Source organism: Balaenoptera borealis (genome assembly GCF_965194805.1).
Source record: "Balaenoptera borealis genome assembly, chromosome: 16".
NCBI lineage: Eukaryota > Metazoa > Chordata > Mammalia > Artiodactyla > Balaenopteridae > Balaenoptera > Balaenoptera borealis.
Window position 1 is genome coordinate 59,719,174 of NC_138872.1, and position 18,919 is coordinate 59,738,092.

Sequence of the window (18,919 nt, forward strand, 5' to 3'; positions counted from 1 at the left end):
GCTATGAGATTTGTATGTTTATGCTCGTTTTATAGATGAGCAAACTGAGTCCCAGGCGATGAAGTAAATTGCCTAAGATCACGTAGCAGTTAGATGGCTGAGTGAGGATTTGAATCCATGCCCTTAGCCATCTTCTACGCTGCCTCTTCATTAATGCAGGATGATCAGCATCGAAGTAGAAAAGGGAAATAAAGAAAGTGGCCCAAGGCTTGGCAGAGGCCGGTCTGGGGAGTGTTTAGAACCACAGAGAGCACCCCCAATCACTTCCCTCCTTGTTGGGTCACCTGTGCCTATAACCAGGGTGCTCAGAGGCTGACCCCAGTGGGGATCAAGGACCAGTCATGATGTGCTCGGCTCCACACCCTGGTCAGCTGCAGACCACGCTCCCATAATGCTCAGCCTCCCTACAGCCACCCCTCACATCCTCCTGACTCTCTTGGGGCCACCTGGGCTCTCTTCCTCAAGACCACCACTTCAGAGCAGCTCACGATTTACTTCCTCACAATGCCCAGCCAGGTGGGAATGGGCATTCCTATTGCTCAGATGGGGAAACTAAGGCTCAGAGAGGTATTGAGCTCTCCAAGCTCATGGCACTTGGGAAGAGGCTGATTCTGGCATCCGTGCCTTGCCCCACCCTCTCTCTTTCCTCTGTTGGCTCGTTCTCTTTGGAAGGCTGAGCGTGGGGTGCTGGTGGTCCATGCTGAGGAGTGAGTTACCCTCATTTTGGTGTGTGTCATCTCCCCAGCTTCAGCTGGGAGCTTGGAGGAGGGGTCTGCGTACACGAGCTTGAGGCAAGAAGCCTGCTTTCCCCGAAGAGAAAGGAGCCTGCCATCCAAAGCACCCTGGACATCTCCTGCCCTCCGTGTCCATACAGCCACTGCACCCGACCAATTCTACCTCCAGAACACTCCTGGAATCTGTTCCCTCTTCACCTAAAGCCACCACCCTGGCCCAGGCCACCATCAGCTCTCACCTGGACTGTGGAAGCCTCCCACTCACCCCCCTCCCCGCTTCCTCCCTCGCCTCCTCCAATCCACTGCAAGAGAGAAAGGACAGATTCCAGACGTGCTTTCAAGGTGGGATTGACAGCATTTGTGACAAATGGGCAAATGAATATATTTAGTTTCTGCCATCATCAATGTGCCTCCCTTTTCTACCTAGGCCTGATTTTATTTCTTTTTAGATAACCAGTAAGGTGGAAATACCAGGCTCTCCACAAGGCCTGGAGGCTGGGCCAAGCCCCCACCATTCCCTGCCCCCTCTACCCCCCAGCCCAGCCCTCCACTTTCTGCTGGAGGCTGTTTAAGAGGCAGCAAATCAATGCTTAAGAGCAAGGATCTCACACTCTCTGCAGCTACTAAAAGGCAAGGAAATAAAAGAGAGAATCGTTATAGCTTACAAGGGATTTAAGAGAAATACCAGCCAAATGCAATGTACAGACTTTGTCTCTTGATTTGAACCATTAAACACATTCAGAAAACAAACGGGGTGGGGGGAAAGATGGGATTCGAGAGGATATTACAGAATCATGAACTTCTTGTAGGTGTGATGTGAAAGTGGTGATTAAAAGAAAATGTGGTTATTTAAGAAAGTTCATATCACAGAGATACATTCTGAAGAATTTATGAATGAAATGCTTAGATATGATTTGTGATAGAAGAATCCAGCAGGGGGCAGGCGGGGAAACGGGTGGGGGCAGAGCTGCAACCAGATGATTTAGAGGAAGGTGCACCTTTCTGAAAAGATATGGAGGTTCCTTAAAAAACTAAAACTAGAGCTACCATATGATCCTGCAATGCCACTCCTGGCCAAAAGTCGTAATTCGAAAAGATACATGCACCCCTATGTTCACTGCAGCACTATTCACAATAGCCAAGACATGGAAGCAACCTAAACGTCCACTGACAGATGAATGAATAAAGAAGATGTGGTACATTTATATGATGGAATACTACTCAGCCATAAAAAAGAATGAAATATGCCATTTGCAGCAACATGGATGGACCTAGAGATTATTATACTGAGTTAAGTCAGACAAAGACAAATATATGATATTGCTTATATGTGGAATCTAAAAAAATTTGATACAAATGAACTTATATACAAAACAGAAATAAACCCACAGACATAGAAAACAAACTTATGGTTACCAAAGGGGAAAGGGGTCGGGGGAGAGAGATAAATTAAAAGTTTGGGATTAACATATACACACTACTACATATAAAATAAATAAACAAGGACCTACTGTGTAGCACAGGGAACTCTACTCAATGATCTGGGAAGGAAATCCAAAAAAGGGGATATGTATATGTATAAGTGATTCAATTTACCATACAGCAGAAACTAACACAACACTGTAAAGCAACTATACTCCAATAAAAATTTTTTAAAAAATCATTAGAAAAAGATATACTTCACATGATTCCAGTAAAAGCACAGTGTCTAGAAATAGAGCAGCCTGTGGTTTACCGATGCTGATAAGAACATGGGGGGGGCTCTCTTGGGCTTCGGACACTTACTGATTAAGCTCTTATCCTGTTTACTCTTGTCTGTATCAGGGACGGATGTGAGGATACTGGAGCTAGACTGTGGAGTTCAAACCTTGCTCTGACACTTCTTTGCGGGTGACCTTGGCCACTCACAGTCCCACTGTGTGCCTCAGTTTCCCCATCTGTCGAGGGGGGGTGTAATAATGTCTGCCTGATAGAATTGTGGTGAGAGTCACAGGAGTTAACCAGCATGTCACCAGCACTAAAGAAACGTTAGCTCTGATTATTGCTATCAGGTAATATTTGAGTGTTCCCATGATTTTTTTTTCACATTTCATTTGTCTGAGCCGATCTGGACCCCCTGGGGAAGACACAGAACACCTGGCTTTGTTGTTGTTGTTTTAAATAGATATATTGAGCTATAATTCACATACCATGCAATTCCCCCATTTAAAGAGTAAAATTCAGTGGGTTTTTCTGTGTCATCCATCACCATAATCGGTTTTAGAACGTTGCCCCCAAAGAGGCCACTTCAAGGGAGGGGTGGGGTAGTGACTCAGACCCTGTGACTTCTCTTCTGGCAGAAGGGGTGGGCTGTGGGGACCACCACCTCCCCACAGCTCCTCTGGGGTGGGAGCAGCCAGCCCGTCCTGCAGCGTTCTTTAGGGACACCAGGGACCAGCCAGCTGGCCTCGGCTCCAGACCCACTGCATTTACTGCGATCATGCGAAGTACCTCTTTAGAGAAAGGTGACCGCAGACCTCCGTGCGGCTCTCTCTAGGTCGATGATAACGTGCCACAATTTAATTTCTTCCTTTTTTCTCAGGAGGGAGGGAGAGAGAACCACTAGCCAGATACGCTGGGTGTTAAAGCTGCAACAAGGCCCGTCAAGGGGCATTTAATGACCGGCCCCTGGACGAGGGGGGCAGCCAAGGGATCAGAATGGCTCTGGGGCGTCTGGCCCAGCAACTGGGGAGCTGGTGGTGACATTTACCAAATGAAGGAAGGCAGGCAGGAAAGGGGCGGAAGAATCTGGATCTCCCACCATCACGAAACTCTTGCGAGGCTTGAATAGGATTTGACAAACCTTCCAGATGAGACTGAGCTGGGTTCAAATCTTGGCTCCTGCCTTCGGGCCACATGGCCTGAGGCAAGTCACACTGCATGTGGGTCTCCTGGTCTGTAAAATGGGCTGTAAAACCTGAAGGGTCTGTGTGAGGGGCCAGGTCAGAGCACGCCCAGCATGAGGCATGGCTCACGGTAGGAGGTCCATGCACGGTGGCCTTGACAATGATGGGTGTTAGTTCCCCTCCCTGGTTGCACATCTTTGGGAAATTCCAGCCCAGGAAGTACGTGTAATGGGGGTGAAGGAAGCAGAGGAGCTAGAAAGGGCTAAAATAGGGAACTACGGGTAAGGGGGTTTCCAGGCTGAGCAAGAAGGGAGATTCTGGTAGGTCAGGGGCATGGAGCCCATCACCCCTGCCTGAAACCCACCAGGCCTCCCCAGTGTCATGCTCACAAGTGCCATCCAGGCCTGGTCCACCGCTCAGTCCCCTTCTCCCACCACTTCTTTCCCTCCCAGCCCCCCTGGCCTCTTTGGTCCCACCTCAAGCCTTTGCCTTGACTGTTCTCCCCCCACAAACAATGCGTTTCCATGACTGTCTTCTTTGCATCCTCAGATGAGGCACCACCCTGACCCCCTCTCTCACGTAGCCCCCAGCCCACCCTCCCCGAGTCTCTATCACATCACTCATTAGAGCATTTATCGGTCTCTGAAGTTATATTTCATGACGTATTTATCAATGTGTTTTCGTGTTCCTGGCCTCCCCCTCTAGACTGTCAGGCGCCTGCGGGCAGGGATCTTGTCTCCTTGTTCATGCTCTGTCCCCAGGACTTGGCATGTGCATCCTGAGTGGTGTAATGGACATTCCCAGGGGTGGGGCTGGGCTGAGCCTGGGTGGGGGCTTCCTGGGAGGAGGCCTCTAGGAGCCCTTGATCCCCAAGGAAGGGAATGAGCCTCTGGCTCTCAGCCAGCAAGGCAGGCAAGGCTCCAGCCCAGAGATGGTCACTCAGCAACTCCAGGGCAGGGCGGGGCTCAAAGGAGGTAGAAGACTCTTGTCTCCTGGAATGTGTTGTCCACGGGGGCAGGGTCAGCACTCCTCGTGTCACCAGGCCCGTGGCTCTGGCCAGGGGGCTCTTGGCTGGTTGGTGGCCAGTGGGTGGCCAGGGCCCCGGAGGCTCGTCAGACCCTCCTCCTGAGAACAGGCTGCTTCTAGCTGGCCCGGCCCTGCTTAGGGCAGGACACCAGGCCTCACCCTGAATCCCCCCTCTGCTCTCTCTGCAGAGTCCCCATGGCTGGGCCTGTCGGCTGGCTCTGCTAAAAATCCTCCACACCTGTCCACCCCTGCCTCAGTCCAAGTCCTTCACAGGCGGCAGGGGCCTCCCCCCTGCTCTCCCGGCCCCTCTGATCTGTTCTCCATGAGGCAGACACAGCCAGCTCTTTAAAATTTAATTTGGGTCCCACCCATCTTCCCAGGGAGGATGAAACCCTTTCATGTCCTTGCATTGTTTTGCGGGTAAAGCTCAGCCACCCTCCCCGCTACCTGACCTCGAACTCCGTGACCCGCAGCGTCTCACACATACTCCCCTCTGGGTGTTTCTTGACCACTGGGCCTTTGCACATGTGGCTCCCTCTGCCTGGAAAGATCTTTCTGCCTCTCCCTGCTCAGTTAGTTGTCCTCGCTCAGCTTTCAGATCAGGCCTCAAACATCACGTCTTCCAGGAAACCTCAGGTCCCTGTCAAGGTCGCATCCCTCTACACACTCTCACGGCACCGTATTTGCCTTCAGGGATTGTTCAGGGTGACTGTATAATTATGTTTAATGTCTGCCTCCCCTTAGACTGAAATGTGCTGAGACTGGGAACCTTCTCTTACCTGCCTCTCTCAGCACTGCACCTGGTGCATCAAAGTCTGGATGCAGCGGAGACATGCGCGTTCCTTCGCGCATTTGCTCTCCATAAACATTTGCTGAGAACCCACTGTCTCTGGGCTGCCAAGCCGGCATAGACCTGATCCTGGCCCTCAGGGGGCTCAGCCTGCTGGGGACCACACACTACAGTGAGACCCGGGCTGGGCAGCGGCCACAGAGCAGGACCTCAGGGAGGGCTTCTCAAGACTTGACCAGTGAGTGGAAGTCTGAGAAAAGAGGGGGAAGGGAACCCCAGTCGTGGGAACAGCCTGTGCAAAGGCCCTGAGACAGGAGGAGACAGGAGGCATCAGGGAACCGCAGTGGCTGAGCATGGCTGCAGTGCAGGGAGGGAGGAAGGGGTGGAGGATACAAGGGCAGATGGAGATGCTCAGGACCCAGAGCTACCTTCCTGCCTCCCTCCCCTGTGGTCTCCCCACTAGGACAGGTCAGGACCTGCCAGAATCACGCTCACCAGCTCCAACTCCCTCCCTCTGGGGCCAGAGCAGCAGGGACAGGGTTTGGCAGGGGCCGAGGGCAGTGTGGGAGGATTTTCCTCCATGCATTGGGAACCAGGGAGCCCCAGGAGGCACCAGCTCTGCTCAGAAATGAGTCTCGTTTTCTTGCACAACCCTCGCTCTCACCCAGTTCTCACCAAGCGCTCAGCTGCCTGTGTACCATGTCCATGCTACAGATAGAGAAACCGAGGCTCGGAGACTGGGGTCTTGCAGCTGAGCTGAGTCAGAGCTGGGCTTGAAGCCACAGGCTGTGTGACTCAGAGCCCAGAGCATGTTCCTTGCAGAGCCTGTCCCACGTGGGGCAGTCTGGTTCTAGCACAGGGCCCATCAGGCTCGGGACTGTCACAACAGCAGCAGCCCCCCGTCTGAGGGGACTGCTGGCTCTGTTCTGAGGCAGGTCCTGCGGCTGCACACCCCATCAGCCCGTTCCGCAGTTACAGGGGTGCTCTGTCAGGCAGGCACACTGCCTGGAATCCCAGTCTTTGCAGAGGCCCTGAGGATGCCCTGACAGAGCTGCTGGTGCAGGACCCCCATAAACAGGAGGGAGCACCTTGCCGGGCGTAGAGGGTTCTGGGGCTCAGAGGGTGGGCTGTGGCCTTTGCCCACCTCTCACCTCACATGGGGAGGCTGGCAGGCAGGTTCCATCTTAATTCCTGGTACCACTTTCCCTTCTGGAAGCTTCCCCTTGACTGGAGTGAGATCCAAGGGGGCAGAGTCCTGCCTGCACCCCTGGACCCCAGGGCCCCAGCCACAAGCTCATCCTCGAGCACAGCCCCAGCGCCGGCCCTGAGCCTGCGGGCTCCAGGCTCAATTTGTGCGAGAGCAGCCTCTCAGCTCTTCCTGGCTTTGTTGTTTTCCCAGTATTTTCTCTCAATTATTTCTCTTCCTCTAAATATTACTGGATAGATTTTGTTATAGATATAATACATTCAATATTTTCAATAAATTACATATCTATTTTCATTATATATTAATATAATAGGTTAATATATTATGTTAAGATATTCCTATATATTATAATGATAATGCATATTAATGTAACGATAATACTACACATTAGAATTTTATCATTCTGTTAACTTCAGCAGGAAGATCTCTCAGACCCTGTCATTCGTCAGTAGCGCAATCTGGGACTTGACATTTCTCTGAAGTCAGTAGTTGTTATTATCCACCTGTTTATAAAAGCTGCCCGTGAACTGAAATTCTTTTCTGGAAACAGCACCCACCTTATGGGGGGTGTGGGGAGGGTCAGATGAGGAGACTGGTGCTCAGGACAGTCAGCGCTCAACAAACACCAGCCATTCTGGCTCAGCAGAACTGTGTCTTCATACGTTTCAAATTATCCTTTAAAATCAGTAAATCAAAAAGAATAAGGCACGTCTATGTGTGATGATCAGGAGTGAATTTCAAGATATATTTTCAAGTGAGAAAAGCAAAGAATAGAACACCATATATAGAATATTACCATCTGTGCTTTTTAAATAGGGATATATCTTTATCCATCCATACGTTCATCCATTCATCCATCCATCCATCCATCCATCCATCCATCCATCCATCTCCTGTGTTCAAACAGGATAGCTCTGGAAGGACGCACAGAGAAGACGGAGCATGCACACCTGGATCCCCACCTCCTTCCATTTTCCTCTGGTTTTCTCCCAAACGTGTATGGTACATGACGCATGTTACTTCTGTATTTATTGTCCATCCCCTCCAGTAGAATGGAAGCCCCATGAGGGCAGGGATATCCGCCTGTTGTGTTTGCTGTTGTGACTCCCACACCCAGAACTTTGCTGTCCAACGGGTCAATCACCAGCCACATGTGTTGCTTGAGCCCTTGACACTGGGCTGGTTGGAACTGAGATGTGATATGTGAATCAAATCCACATTGGGTTTTGAAGACTCAGTGTGTGTCATGGACTGAATTGTGTCCCCCCTTCCAAATGTATATGTTGAAGACCTAACCCCCATTTCCTCAGAATACGACTGTGTTTGGAGACAGGGCATTTAAAGAGGTAATTAAGGTAAAATGAGGCTATTAGGGTGGGCCCTAATCCAACCAGACTGGTGTCTTTACAAGAAGAGGAGATTAGGACACTGAGAGAAACCAGGGACCGAGCACACACACAGAGAAAAGACCATGTGAGGACACAGCAAGAAGGCAGCTGTCTTTAAGCCAAGGAGAGAGGCCTCCCTCAGAAGAAACCAACCCTGCCAGCACCTTGATCTTGGACTACCAGCCTCCAGAACTGTGAGAAAACAAATTTCTGTTATTTAAGCCACCCCACCTGTGGTATTTTGTTATTGCAGCCTGAGCTAACTAATACACCACGAAAAGATCATTAAAATTACATTAATAATTTTTGTATTGATTCCATATACTAGGTTTGGATATACTGGGTTAAAGAAGTATATTATTATTTCAATAAAATTAATTTCACCTGCTTCTTTTTACTTTTTAAATGTGGCTCTTGGAAAATTTTAAATTTCATGTGCAGCTCTCATTGGTGGCTGACATCATACTTTCTGACACCATAGCCTGGCACAGTGCCTGGCACATAGTAGGTGCTCAATAAATATCTGTTGAATAGATCAATTAAAATAGTTGTCTTTGGGAAGTGACTGGAAGACGGGAGGAAGGGTGACTGGCTTTGTACCGTATTCCCTTTGAGTTTACCATGAGCAAGTATCTTCTTAAAAAAAGAGAGAGAACGAGAGATCTAAAATAAAATACAATCAAACACTCCCTTTCTGATAACTTAATATATTAAGACAAAATAAGAGTCGCCCCCATACACTTAAAAGATGCCTCTTGGACTTCCCTGGTGGCGCAGTGGTTAAGAATCCGCCTGCCAACGCAGGGGACACGGGTTCGATCCCTGGTCCGGGAAGATCTCACATGTCGCGGAGTAACTAAGCCCGTGTGTCACAACTACTGAGCCTGTGCTCTAGAGCCCGCGAGCCACAACTACTGAGCCTGTGCACCACAACTACTGAAGCCCGTGCGCCTAGAGCCCGTGCTCCACAAGAGAAGCCACCGCAATGAGAAGCCCGTGCACTGCAACGAAGAGTAGCCCCCGCTCACCGCAACTAGAGAAAGCCTGAGTGCAGCAACAAAGACCCAGCGCAGCCAAAAATAAATAAATAAATAAATAATAAAAAAAATTAAAAGATGCCTCTCGCAGGTATGCACATAATAGTCAGCCACCAGGTGCCCTCAGATGGAGCGTGTCAGCCACGAGCTGCCGGAAAGCTGAGTCTCAGATGATGGGGGAGATTCCTCTCCACACCCCAGGCTCAGGCAGGGAAGCAGGTCCCAGAGTCTCCTGCACAAGCCCCCTCCCCAGGATGAACAAAACACAGGGCTGGGACCAGGGACAGCCCCCCAGTGTCAACAACCTAAGGTGCCCCCCCAGGTCCCTCCAATCCTCCTGCCTGGGGTTTGCTTTGTCCATCTATATAATGGGCACATTGGGCTCACTCCATTTTTCAAACTTTTTGTTTTGGCCACACCGCAGGACATGCAAGATCTTAGTTCCCCAAACAGGGATCCAACGCACACCCCTTGCAGTGGAAGCACAGCGTCCTAAGCACTGGACAGCCAGGGAATTCCCATTTTTCAAACTTTTTACCATGGAAAATTTCAAACATATACAAAAACACAGAGAGCAGTAAAGGGAGCCTCCAAGCACTGTCCCCTCCCCTCCCCAACCATCAACTCATCATTTTCTTTCACATTTACCCCCTCCCCACCCTGACTATTTTAAAGCAATTCCCCAACAGAGTATCACTTCATCTGTAACTAGTTCAATATGTTTCTCCAAAAGACAAAGCCTCTTTTTCAAAACATAACCACAGAGCCACTGTCACACCAAATAAAAGTGAACAATAACAGCTTAATATCATCCAGGATCCCCTTGGTGGTCACATCCCGTAAATATCAACTTAAAACAAAACAGTTAATATGTTCAATCAGGATCCAAACAAGGTCTGCACATTGAAATCAGTTTCTTAAACCCCTTTTATTGTAGACTTTATTTTGTTGTTGTTGTTGTCTTCCTATTTTTTTATTTTAAAATTTTTATTGGGGTAGAGTTGATTTACAATGTCATGTTAGTTGCAGGTGTACAGCAAAATGAATCTGTTATCCATATACATTAAAGTAGACTTTAGATTACTCCAGTATATCCTTCTATTCCCTCCCACCGCCCATCTCTCTCCCTCCTGCCAATATCCACCATATTAGTTATCTATTCGCTGCATAATGAATTTCCACAGAACGTAGCACTTAAAACAACAAACATTTATTATCCCATAGTTTTTGTTGGGCAGGAATCTGGGCGTGACTTCCTCCAGTGAGAACCCTTAAGAGTTTCCCACTGTAATCTAAGTGTCGGTAGGGCTATGGTCTCACCTGCAGGCATGACTGGGCAAGGATCCAGCTTCCAAGCTCCCTCAGCACACGTTGGCAGCATTCAGTTCCTTTCCACGTGGGCCCCTCCAACGTGGCAGCTCACAACATGGCAACCTGTGTCATCAAAGTGAGCAAAGGAGAGGGAGCAGTGGGTCTCACATTTGTGTGTGCACCAGACCCTCCTGGAGGAACTGTTAAAACACAACTCACTAGGCTCCACCCCCAGAGCTCCTGATCCAGCAGGCTTGGGTGGGGCCCAAGGATGTGCATTTTAAAAAAATTAACATTTATTTGTTTATTTTATTTTGGCTGCGCCAGGTCTTAGTTGTGACACGCAGGATCTTCGTTGGGGCAAGCACAATTTTTTAGTTGCGGTATGCGGGCTTCTTAGTTGCAGCATGCAGACTCTTAGTTGCAACATTCAAACTCTTCAGTTGCGGCATGTGCATGGGCTCTAGTTCCCCGACCAGGGATCAAACCCGGGCCCCCTGCACTGGGAGTACAGAGTCTTACCCACTGGACCATCAGGAAAGTCCCAGGATGTGCATTTCTAACAAGCTCCCAGGTGATGCTGGGGACCACACGTTGAGAGCTACAGAATTATAGGTACCCCCCTCTCTAATTTTTTATTTCTTCATTGCATTTTATTTGTTGAGGGGCCACTCTTAAGAAGTCCAAGGTGAAGACAATGGTTTCAATCCTGGATGCAAATGAGAATTACTTGGTGAAAAACTAAAAATACAGTTGCCATATGATCCAGCAATCCCACTCCTGTGCATATATCCAGACAAAACTATAATTTAAAAAGATAAATGTACCCCTACGTTCACAGCAGCACTATTCACAATAGCCTTTTGGCTATTGTGAAACAACCTAAATATCCATTGACAGATGAATGGATAAAGAAGATGTGGTATATATATACACACATACACACCTACATATAATGGAATACTACTCAGCCATAAAAAAGAAATAATGCCATTTACAGCAACATGGATGGACCTAGAGATTATCACACTAAGCAAAGGAAGTCAGAGAGAGAAAGACAAATACCATATGATATCACTTAAATGTGGAATCTAAAATGCAACACAAATGAACCTATCTACAAAACAGAAACAGACTCACAGACATAGAGAACAGACTTGTGATTGCCAAGGCAGAAGGGGGTGGGGGAGGGAAGGATTGGGAGCTGGGGATTAGCAGGTGCAAACTATTATATATAGGATGGATAAACAACAAGGTCCTACTGTATAGCACAGGGAACTATATTCAATATCCTGTGATAAACCATAATGGAAAAGAATATGAAAAAGAATATATACATAATTGAATCACTTTGCTATAGAGCAGAAATTAACACAACATTGTAAATCAAGTATACTTCAATAAAACTGAAAAAAAATTACTTGGTGAACTTTAAAGGGTCACACCATCGCCACATCCCCAGCAGGGCCTGGGAGACAATCACTGAAAAAGCAAATGTCACAATAGCAACTCTGATGCTCAAGCCCAGCTATGGGCCACTCATGCATCTAGTTGTAGATTATTTCTAAATCTTTTAGCAAAGTGGAGCCAGTTATTCCCATTTTACAGATTAGGAAATTGAGGCCCCAAGAAGGTAACAGGAAAGTGGCAGAGCTGGGCTCAAACACAGCCCCAAGTGCTTTGTCTGTCAGTGGGTCGCAGGCCTGTGACTCATGCTGGAGTCTCCGTCCCCTCTCGGTGGAAAGTCCTCTGCCCTCAGATCTAGAGAAGAAAGTTGCTTGCGGTCAGGCTCAGCTGTGGATAAAAGCGCCTAAGAGCTGGGCCTTGGGAATAATTCCTGCCTGACCCCAAAGTAACCCCAGGCCCGGGATGGCAGCTGTGAATAATGGATGACGCCTGGGAGAACACTGTGGCCTGTGATTCATCTCCACTGTGATGGCCAACTACCTCTGGGGAGGGGGAAGATGGATGGACTTCCCCACCAGGAGGCCCCGCCTCTCCCCTCCATCCCCAGCCTCTCCCTAGCCTCAGAGTCAAATGCAGGGGCCACCGGGGAATCAGGGGTCAACCCCACTGCCTATCACTTCCTCATTTCAACCTCTAGACCCTTCCTCCTGGAGAAGCAGGGCCCAGAGACTAGATTCTGGAGGGTGAGGGAGGGAGGGAGGGAATGGCTTTGATGTGTGGTGGTGATGGATGAGGGCTCTGTAGCCAGACTGCCAGGGTTCAAGTCCTCTGACATATGCTAGCATTGTGCTCTTGGGGGACTCACTCATCCTATTTGAGACTCAGTTTCCTTGTCTGTAAAGTGTGGAAAATACCATCGACTTCATGGAGTTGTCGGGGGTTAAGTGAGTAAATAACACATGTAAAGTGCTTGGCATCACCTGGCACATGGTAAGTACTCAATAAATGCTAGTTAGTGTTCTTATGCTGTGTACCCGGCAATGTGGGAAGCTTCCTGCGTAATTTGTCTTATGCAATCCTTATGGCAACCAAGGGCAGTATCTGCTATAATTCTCATTTTACAGATGAGAAACCGAGGATCACGGAGATGAAGTATAAGATCGCAAAGGCAGTCCGCGGGAGGAGCAGAATTTGAACTCAACATCCAGTGAACAATTTCCAGTACACTCAAGGGTCCCAGTCGAACATCCTGCCCCACTGTCTCCAAAATACACTTGTCACTTTACAAAAGCTCCTAAGATTATACGACCCATCCCTCCTTACACAAAAATCAACTCCAGATTAAGGGCTTAAATGCCAAAAACAAACAAACAAATAAAAACCACTTGAAAATGTTTAGTAGGAATTAGAGGTAAGTATCCTTTGGAACTTAATGATGGAAAGGTGATAGATTACGGACTTAAATGTCAAAACCAAAGCTTCAGAACCTTAGTAGGAAATATAGGTGAATATATTTTAGACCTGTGTTGACAAAGGTGTTCAGTATCATTAGTGATCAAGAAATGCAAATCAAGATCTCAGCTGGAGGGCTTCCCTGGTGGCGCAGTGTTTGAGAATCTGCCTGCCAATGCAGGGGACACGGGTTCAAGCCCTGGTATGGGAGGATCCCACATGCCGCGGAGCAACTGGGCCCGTGAGCCACGACTACTGAGCCTGCGCGTCTGGAGCCTGTGCTCCGCAACGGGAGAGGCCGCAACAGTGAGAGGACCGCGCACCGCGATGAAGAGTGGCCCCCGCTCGCCGCAACTAGAGACAGCCCTCGCACAGAAACGAAGACCCAACACAGCCAAAAATAAATAAATAAATTAATTAATTAATTAATTTTTTAAAAAAGATCTCAGCTGGCAACAATTTCACACCCAACTGGAAAACATTTTTAAATCTAATAATACCAAGTGTCGGAGAGGATGTGGATCGTACATGCTGCTGGCGGGAGTGTAATTAGTGCAACTGCCACATAAAGTACCTTGTTATCATCTCAGAAAGTGAAACATCCACGTATTCTGAGTCCCAGTGATTCCATTTCTGGGTAAACATCCCAGAGAAACTCTTGCATGCGTGCTAAGAGCCACTTATGAGAATGCCCAAACAGCACTGTAAATTAGCAGACACCTGGACACTACCCAAAAGGCCACCCACAGGACAGCAGATGGGTCAGCCATGGTATACAGACCTAGTGGATATATAACACAACAGTTAAAACAAGTGAACCTCAACATGGGCCAATCTTAACTATACATAGACTAATAAAGAAATTAAGCCCCATAAGAGTCAGACAGCTTGATACTCTTTCTTAGGTTATCTGGATTCCCTTTGTTATGGGTTGAATTGTATCCCTGAAGAGAAACACTGAAGTCCCAATCCCTGGTACCTGGAAATGTGACCTTACTTGGAAATAGGGTCCTTGCAGACGTGATTAGTTAAGTTTAGATGAGGTCCTATGGGTTACAATGGGCCCTAAATCCAATGACTGGTGTCCTTATAAGAAGAAGAGGAGGTCCAAGCTGTAACAATCAGGCAAACAAAAGAAACAAAAGGCATCCATATTGGAAAGGAAGAAGTAAAATTATCTGTTCGCAGATGATATGATCTTATGTATAGAAAACCCTAAAGACTCCATCCAAAAGCTATTAGAACTAATAAATGAATTCAGTAAAGTTGCAGAATACAAAATCAACATACAAAAATCATTTGTGTTTCTATATACTAACAATGAACTATCTGAAAGAGAAATTAAGAAAGCAATCCCATTTACAATAGCATCAAAAAACGATAAAATACTTAGGAATAAATTTAACCAAGGAGGTGAAAGACCTGTACACTAAAAACTATAAGACAAAACAAACAAACAAACAAAACCCTGATGAAAGAAACTGAAGAAGACACAAATAAATGGAAAGCTCTCTCGTGTTCTTGGATTGGAAGAATTAATATTGTGAAAATGTGCAAACTATCTAAAGTGATCTATAGATTCAATGCAATCCCTATCAAAATTCCCACAGCATTTTTCACAGAAATTTTAAAAACTATCGTAAAATTTGTATGGAACCACAAAAGATGCCAAATAGTCAAAGCAATCTTAAGAAAGAAGAACAAAGATGAAGGCATCACACTTCCTGATTTCAAGCTATGTTACAAAGCTATAATAAAACATACTGGCATAAAATTAGGTGCAGAGACCAGTAAAAATGAATAGAGAGCCTAGACATAAATCCACGCATACAGTCAACTGATTTTTGACAAGGTGACAAGAACACACAATGTTTGAGAAAGGACAGTCTCTTCAATAAATGGTGCTGGGAAAACTGGATATCCACATGCCAAACAATGAAACTGGACCCCAGTCTTCCACCACTCACAAAAATTAACTCAAAATGGATCAAAGACTTAAATGTAAGACCTGAAACCATAAAACTCCTAGAAGAAAATATACAGAAAAAGCTCTTTGACATTGCTCTTGGCAATGATTTCTTGGATAAGACCCAAAAGCACAGGCAATAAAAACTAAAATAAACAAGTGGGACTACATCAAACTAAAGAGCTTCTGCACAGCAAAGGAAACAGTCAACAAAATGAAAGGCAACCTACAGAATGGGAGAAAATATTTGCAAACCATATATCTGACAAGGGGTTGATATCCAAAATATACAAAGAACTCACACAACTCAATAGCAAAAAAAAAAAAAAAAAAAAAGTAAATAATACAATTTTTTAAATGGGCAAAGGACCCGAATAGACATTTTTCCAAAGAAGACATTCAAATGGCCAATAGGTACATGGAAAGGTGCTCAACATCACTAATCATCGGGGAAAAGCAAATCAAAATCTCAATGAGATATCACCTCACACCTGTTAGGATGGATATCATCAAAAAGACAAGAGATAACAAATGTTGGGGAGGACGCAGAGAAAAGGGAACCCTCGTGCACTGTGGGCGTAAATTGGTGCAGCCACCATGGAGAACAGTATGGAGGCTCCTCAAAAAATTAAAAATAGAACTATCATATGATCCAGCAATCTCACTCCTGGGTATATATCCAAAGGAAATGAAACCAGTATCTTGAAGAGATATTTGAACTCCCATGTTTACTGCAGTATTATTCATGATAGCCAAGATATGGAAAACAACCTAAATGTCCTTCAATGGATGAATGAATAAAGAAAATGTGGCATATATATACATACACATATATATATACATATACATACACATATATATGTATACATATATATACATACATACACACTGTAATATTATTCCACCAGATGTTAAGTGAAATAAGCCAGACAGAGAAAGACAAATACTGTTTGGTTATCACTTATATGTGGAGAAGAAAGAGAGAAAGAAAGAAAGAAAGCTGATTTCATAGAAACAGAAAATAGAATGGTGGTTGCCAGGGGCTGGGGGAAGGGGGAAATGAGGAGATGTAGGTCAAAGGGTACAAGAATAAGTTACAAGAATAAGTTCTGAGGATCTAAGGTACAGCGTGGTGACTATAGTTAATAATTCACTATTGTATACTTGAAAGTTGCTGAGAGTAGATCTTAAACATTCCCACCACGTGCACACAGGTGCGTGTGCGCACACACACACACACACACACACACACACACACACACAGGGAGTTAACTATGTGAAGTGACGAATATGTTAATTATCTTCATCTGGGTAGTCATTCCGCAACGTGTATTATATCAAAGTATCACACTGTACACTTTAAATCATATTCGGCAATTATTCCTCAATAATGTTGGGGGATAAAAGGAGAGGTGATGACACACAGAGAAGAAGGCATGTGAAGACAGAGTCAGGGGCTGGAGTGATGCACCTACAAGCCAAGGATTGCCAAGGATTGCTGGCAACCACCAGAAGCCAGGAGAGAAGCATGGAGCAGATCCGTCCCTAAAGCCTTCAGAGGGAACATGGCTCTGCCAGCATCTTGATTTTGAACTTTTAGCCTCCAGAACTGTGAGAGAATAAATTTCTATTGTTTTAAGCCATCCAGTTTGTGGGAATTGCTTCCAGCAGCCCTGGGGAAGCTAATATAGCCTTTTAATAAAGTTAGTAAGAAGAAACTAACATAAAAAAATATACTTTGAGGGACTTCCCTGGTGGTGCAGTGGTTAAGAATCTGCCTGCCAATGCAGGGGACACAGGTTCGAGCCCTGGTCCGGGAAGATCCCACATGCCTCAGAGCAACTAAGCCCATGCGCCACAACTAGTGAGTCCTTGCGCCACAACTACTGGAGGCTGCACGCCTAGAGCCCGGGCTCCACAACAAGAGAAGCCACCGCAATAAGCCCGTACACCGCAACAAAGAGCAGCCCCTGTTTGCCACAGCTAGAGAAAGCCTTTGCGCAGAAACAAAGACCCAACGCAGCCAAAAATAAATAAATAGATTTTTTAAAAAACTATATATATATATACACACACACTTTGAGGATAAAACCATACAAGAAGGAAAGCATGGAGTAATGAAGACAGGACCCAAGGTGATGGGGACCACGGGGTGGGGGATGGGATGGGGAAACCTCAAGACTGGACTTGGGCCACTGTTAGGGTTTTGGCTTTCGATTAATGGGTTACTTGGTGTGTATCATGTGATTAAAATAACTGTGGAAATTTTTAAGAAAAGCAGGTCATGTAAGACCAAAGAGAATACGCCATGATCTGGATTATGATCAGTCCATCATTCTCTGCATCTGAAGTTTCATTAAAAAATTACTTAAAATCAAAATAAAAGGGATTCCTGCACAGCTCGCTGTCTGCCTGCTTCCACGTCTGTGAGTTTCTCTGGTGCCAAGACGAGGCTGCATGCTCCCAGCTCGGGGCACACCTTCTCAGAGAGCCCCTGCCACCACACCTCTCACCTTACTGTCTTTCCCTTTTTCCCTAGCACATACACTGTCTGATAACCCCTATAGTGTACTCATTTCTGTGTTTATCATCTGTCTTCCCCCAGGAGACTGTGAACCCCCTGAGGGCTGAGTTTCCTGTCTGATTCACGCCTGTCTCCCCGGGAACTAGCACAGTGCTTGGCACAGAGGAGGTGCTCCATAAAGATTGGCTGAGTGAATGAAAAAGTGAGTGAATAAATGAATGATTTAGTGAATGGGTGATGAAGGGGTGCCAGTGCCCAGGTGTACGTGTGTGTTTCGGGGGGTGGGTACCGCCCGTGGGAACGCAGGGCAGGCTCAGGGCAGGGAGCGGCTCAGGACAGTCCTGCCCTCCCCCCTCCCCAAGTCTGCCCCTCATCACGCTGATAACACAGACTCCAGGAATGAAGACCGGAGCCAACCCAGGCCGCCCTCAACCCATGACAACCCAGCTGGACTCTTCCGGTCAACACAGGAGCCCATGGGATGTCTCCATCCCGGCCGGGGGCTCTGTCTGGCCCTGCAGTAAGAGGATTGGGCTGTGAGCGGCTGTGGGGTTCACCTCTGGCAGGTTCCCCACTTCAGCCATCCGTCTTCCACTGTCCTCACTGCTTCCATATCCCCCTACCGTCTCCAGTTACTTCTGTTACATTTTGCTTTAAATTAACTCACTTATTTTTTTCCCCTGAATAGACTGAATTAAAAAGGAAGAGAGGGGGAACTCCCTGGCAGTCCAGTGGTTAGGACTTGGTGCTTTCACTGCCGTGGTTCTGGGTTCAATCCCTGGTAGGGGAACTAAGATCCCGCAAGCCACATGGAGCGGCCAAAAAAAAAAAAAGTTTTTTAATAAGTAAATAAAAACAAATGGGTATGTCACTATCAAAAATGGAAAAGCAATATCTGTGCCAAAAATAGAAAGTAACATAAACTGCAGAAAAACAACACGTTGTTAAATTCTAGATCAAGAGTGTGGATTGCCCAAGACTGTCAGCCTGAGGTCTGCTCCCTCCTGGTTATAAGGGAGCCGAGCCAGCGCTAGAGAGATGTTAAAGCCACCCACCAGCAAGGGAGGATTTCTCTCCTTGACCAGGATTGCTGTGTGATTCAGAGCAAGATGGCGCCCTCTCTGTGTCCCGCCTAACCTCGCCCTGCAGAACTCACCAGCGGCTCACTTCTCTCCCTTTGGGGAACTTCCCA

At 46.8% G+C, this 18,919-nt stretch overlaps 1 protein-coding gene across 3 annotated transcripts in view; it reads right to left on the reverse strand.

Moving 5' to 3' along the window:
- Positions 1–18,919, reverse strand: part of LITAF (lipopolysaccharide induced TNF factor) — a 109,235-nt gene that overhangs the window by 87,509 nt on the left and 2,807 nt on the right. For all 3 annotated transcript variants that reach the window (XM_082359762.1, XM_082359766.1, XM_082359763.1), the window contains exon 2: positions 10,388–10,501. In XM_082359762.1, the coding sequence (XP_082215888.1) occupies positions 10,388–10,448 (61 nt within the window). In that variant the 5' untranslated portion in view covers positions 10,449–10,501. The remainder of the gene's footprint in view (positions 1–10,387; positions 10,502–18,919) is intronic.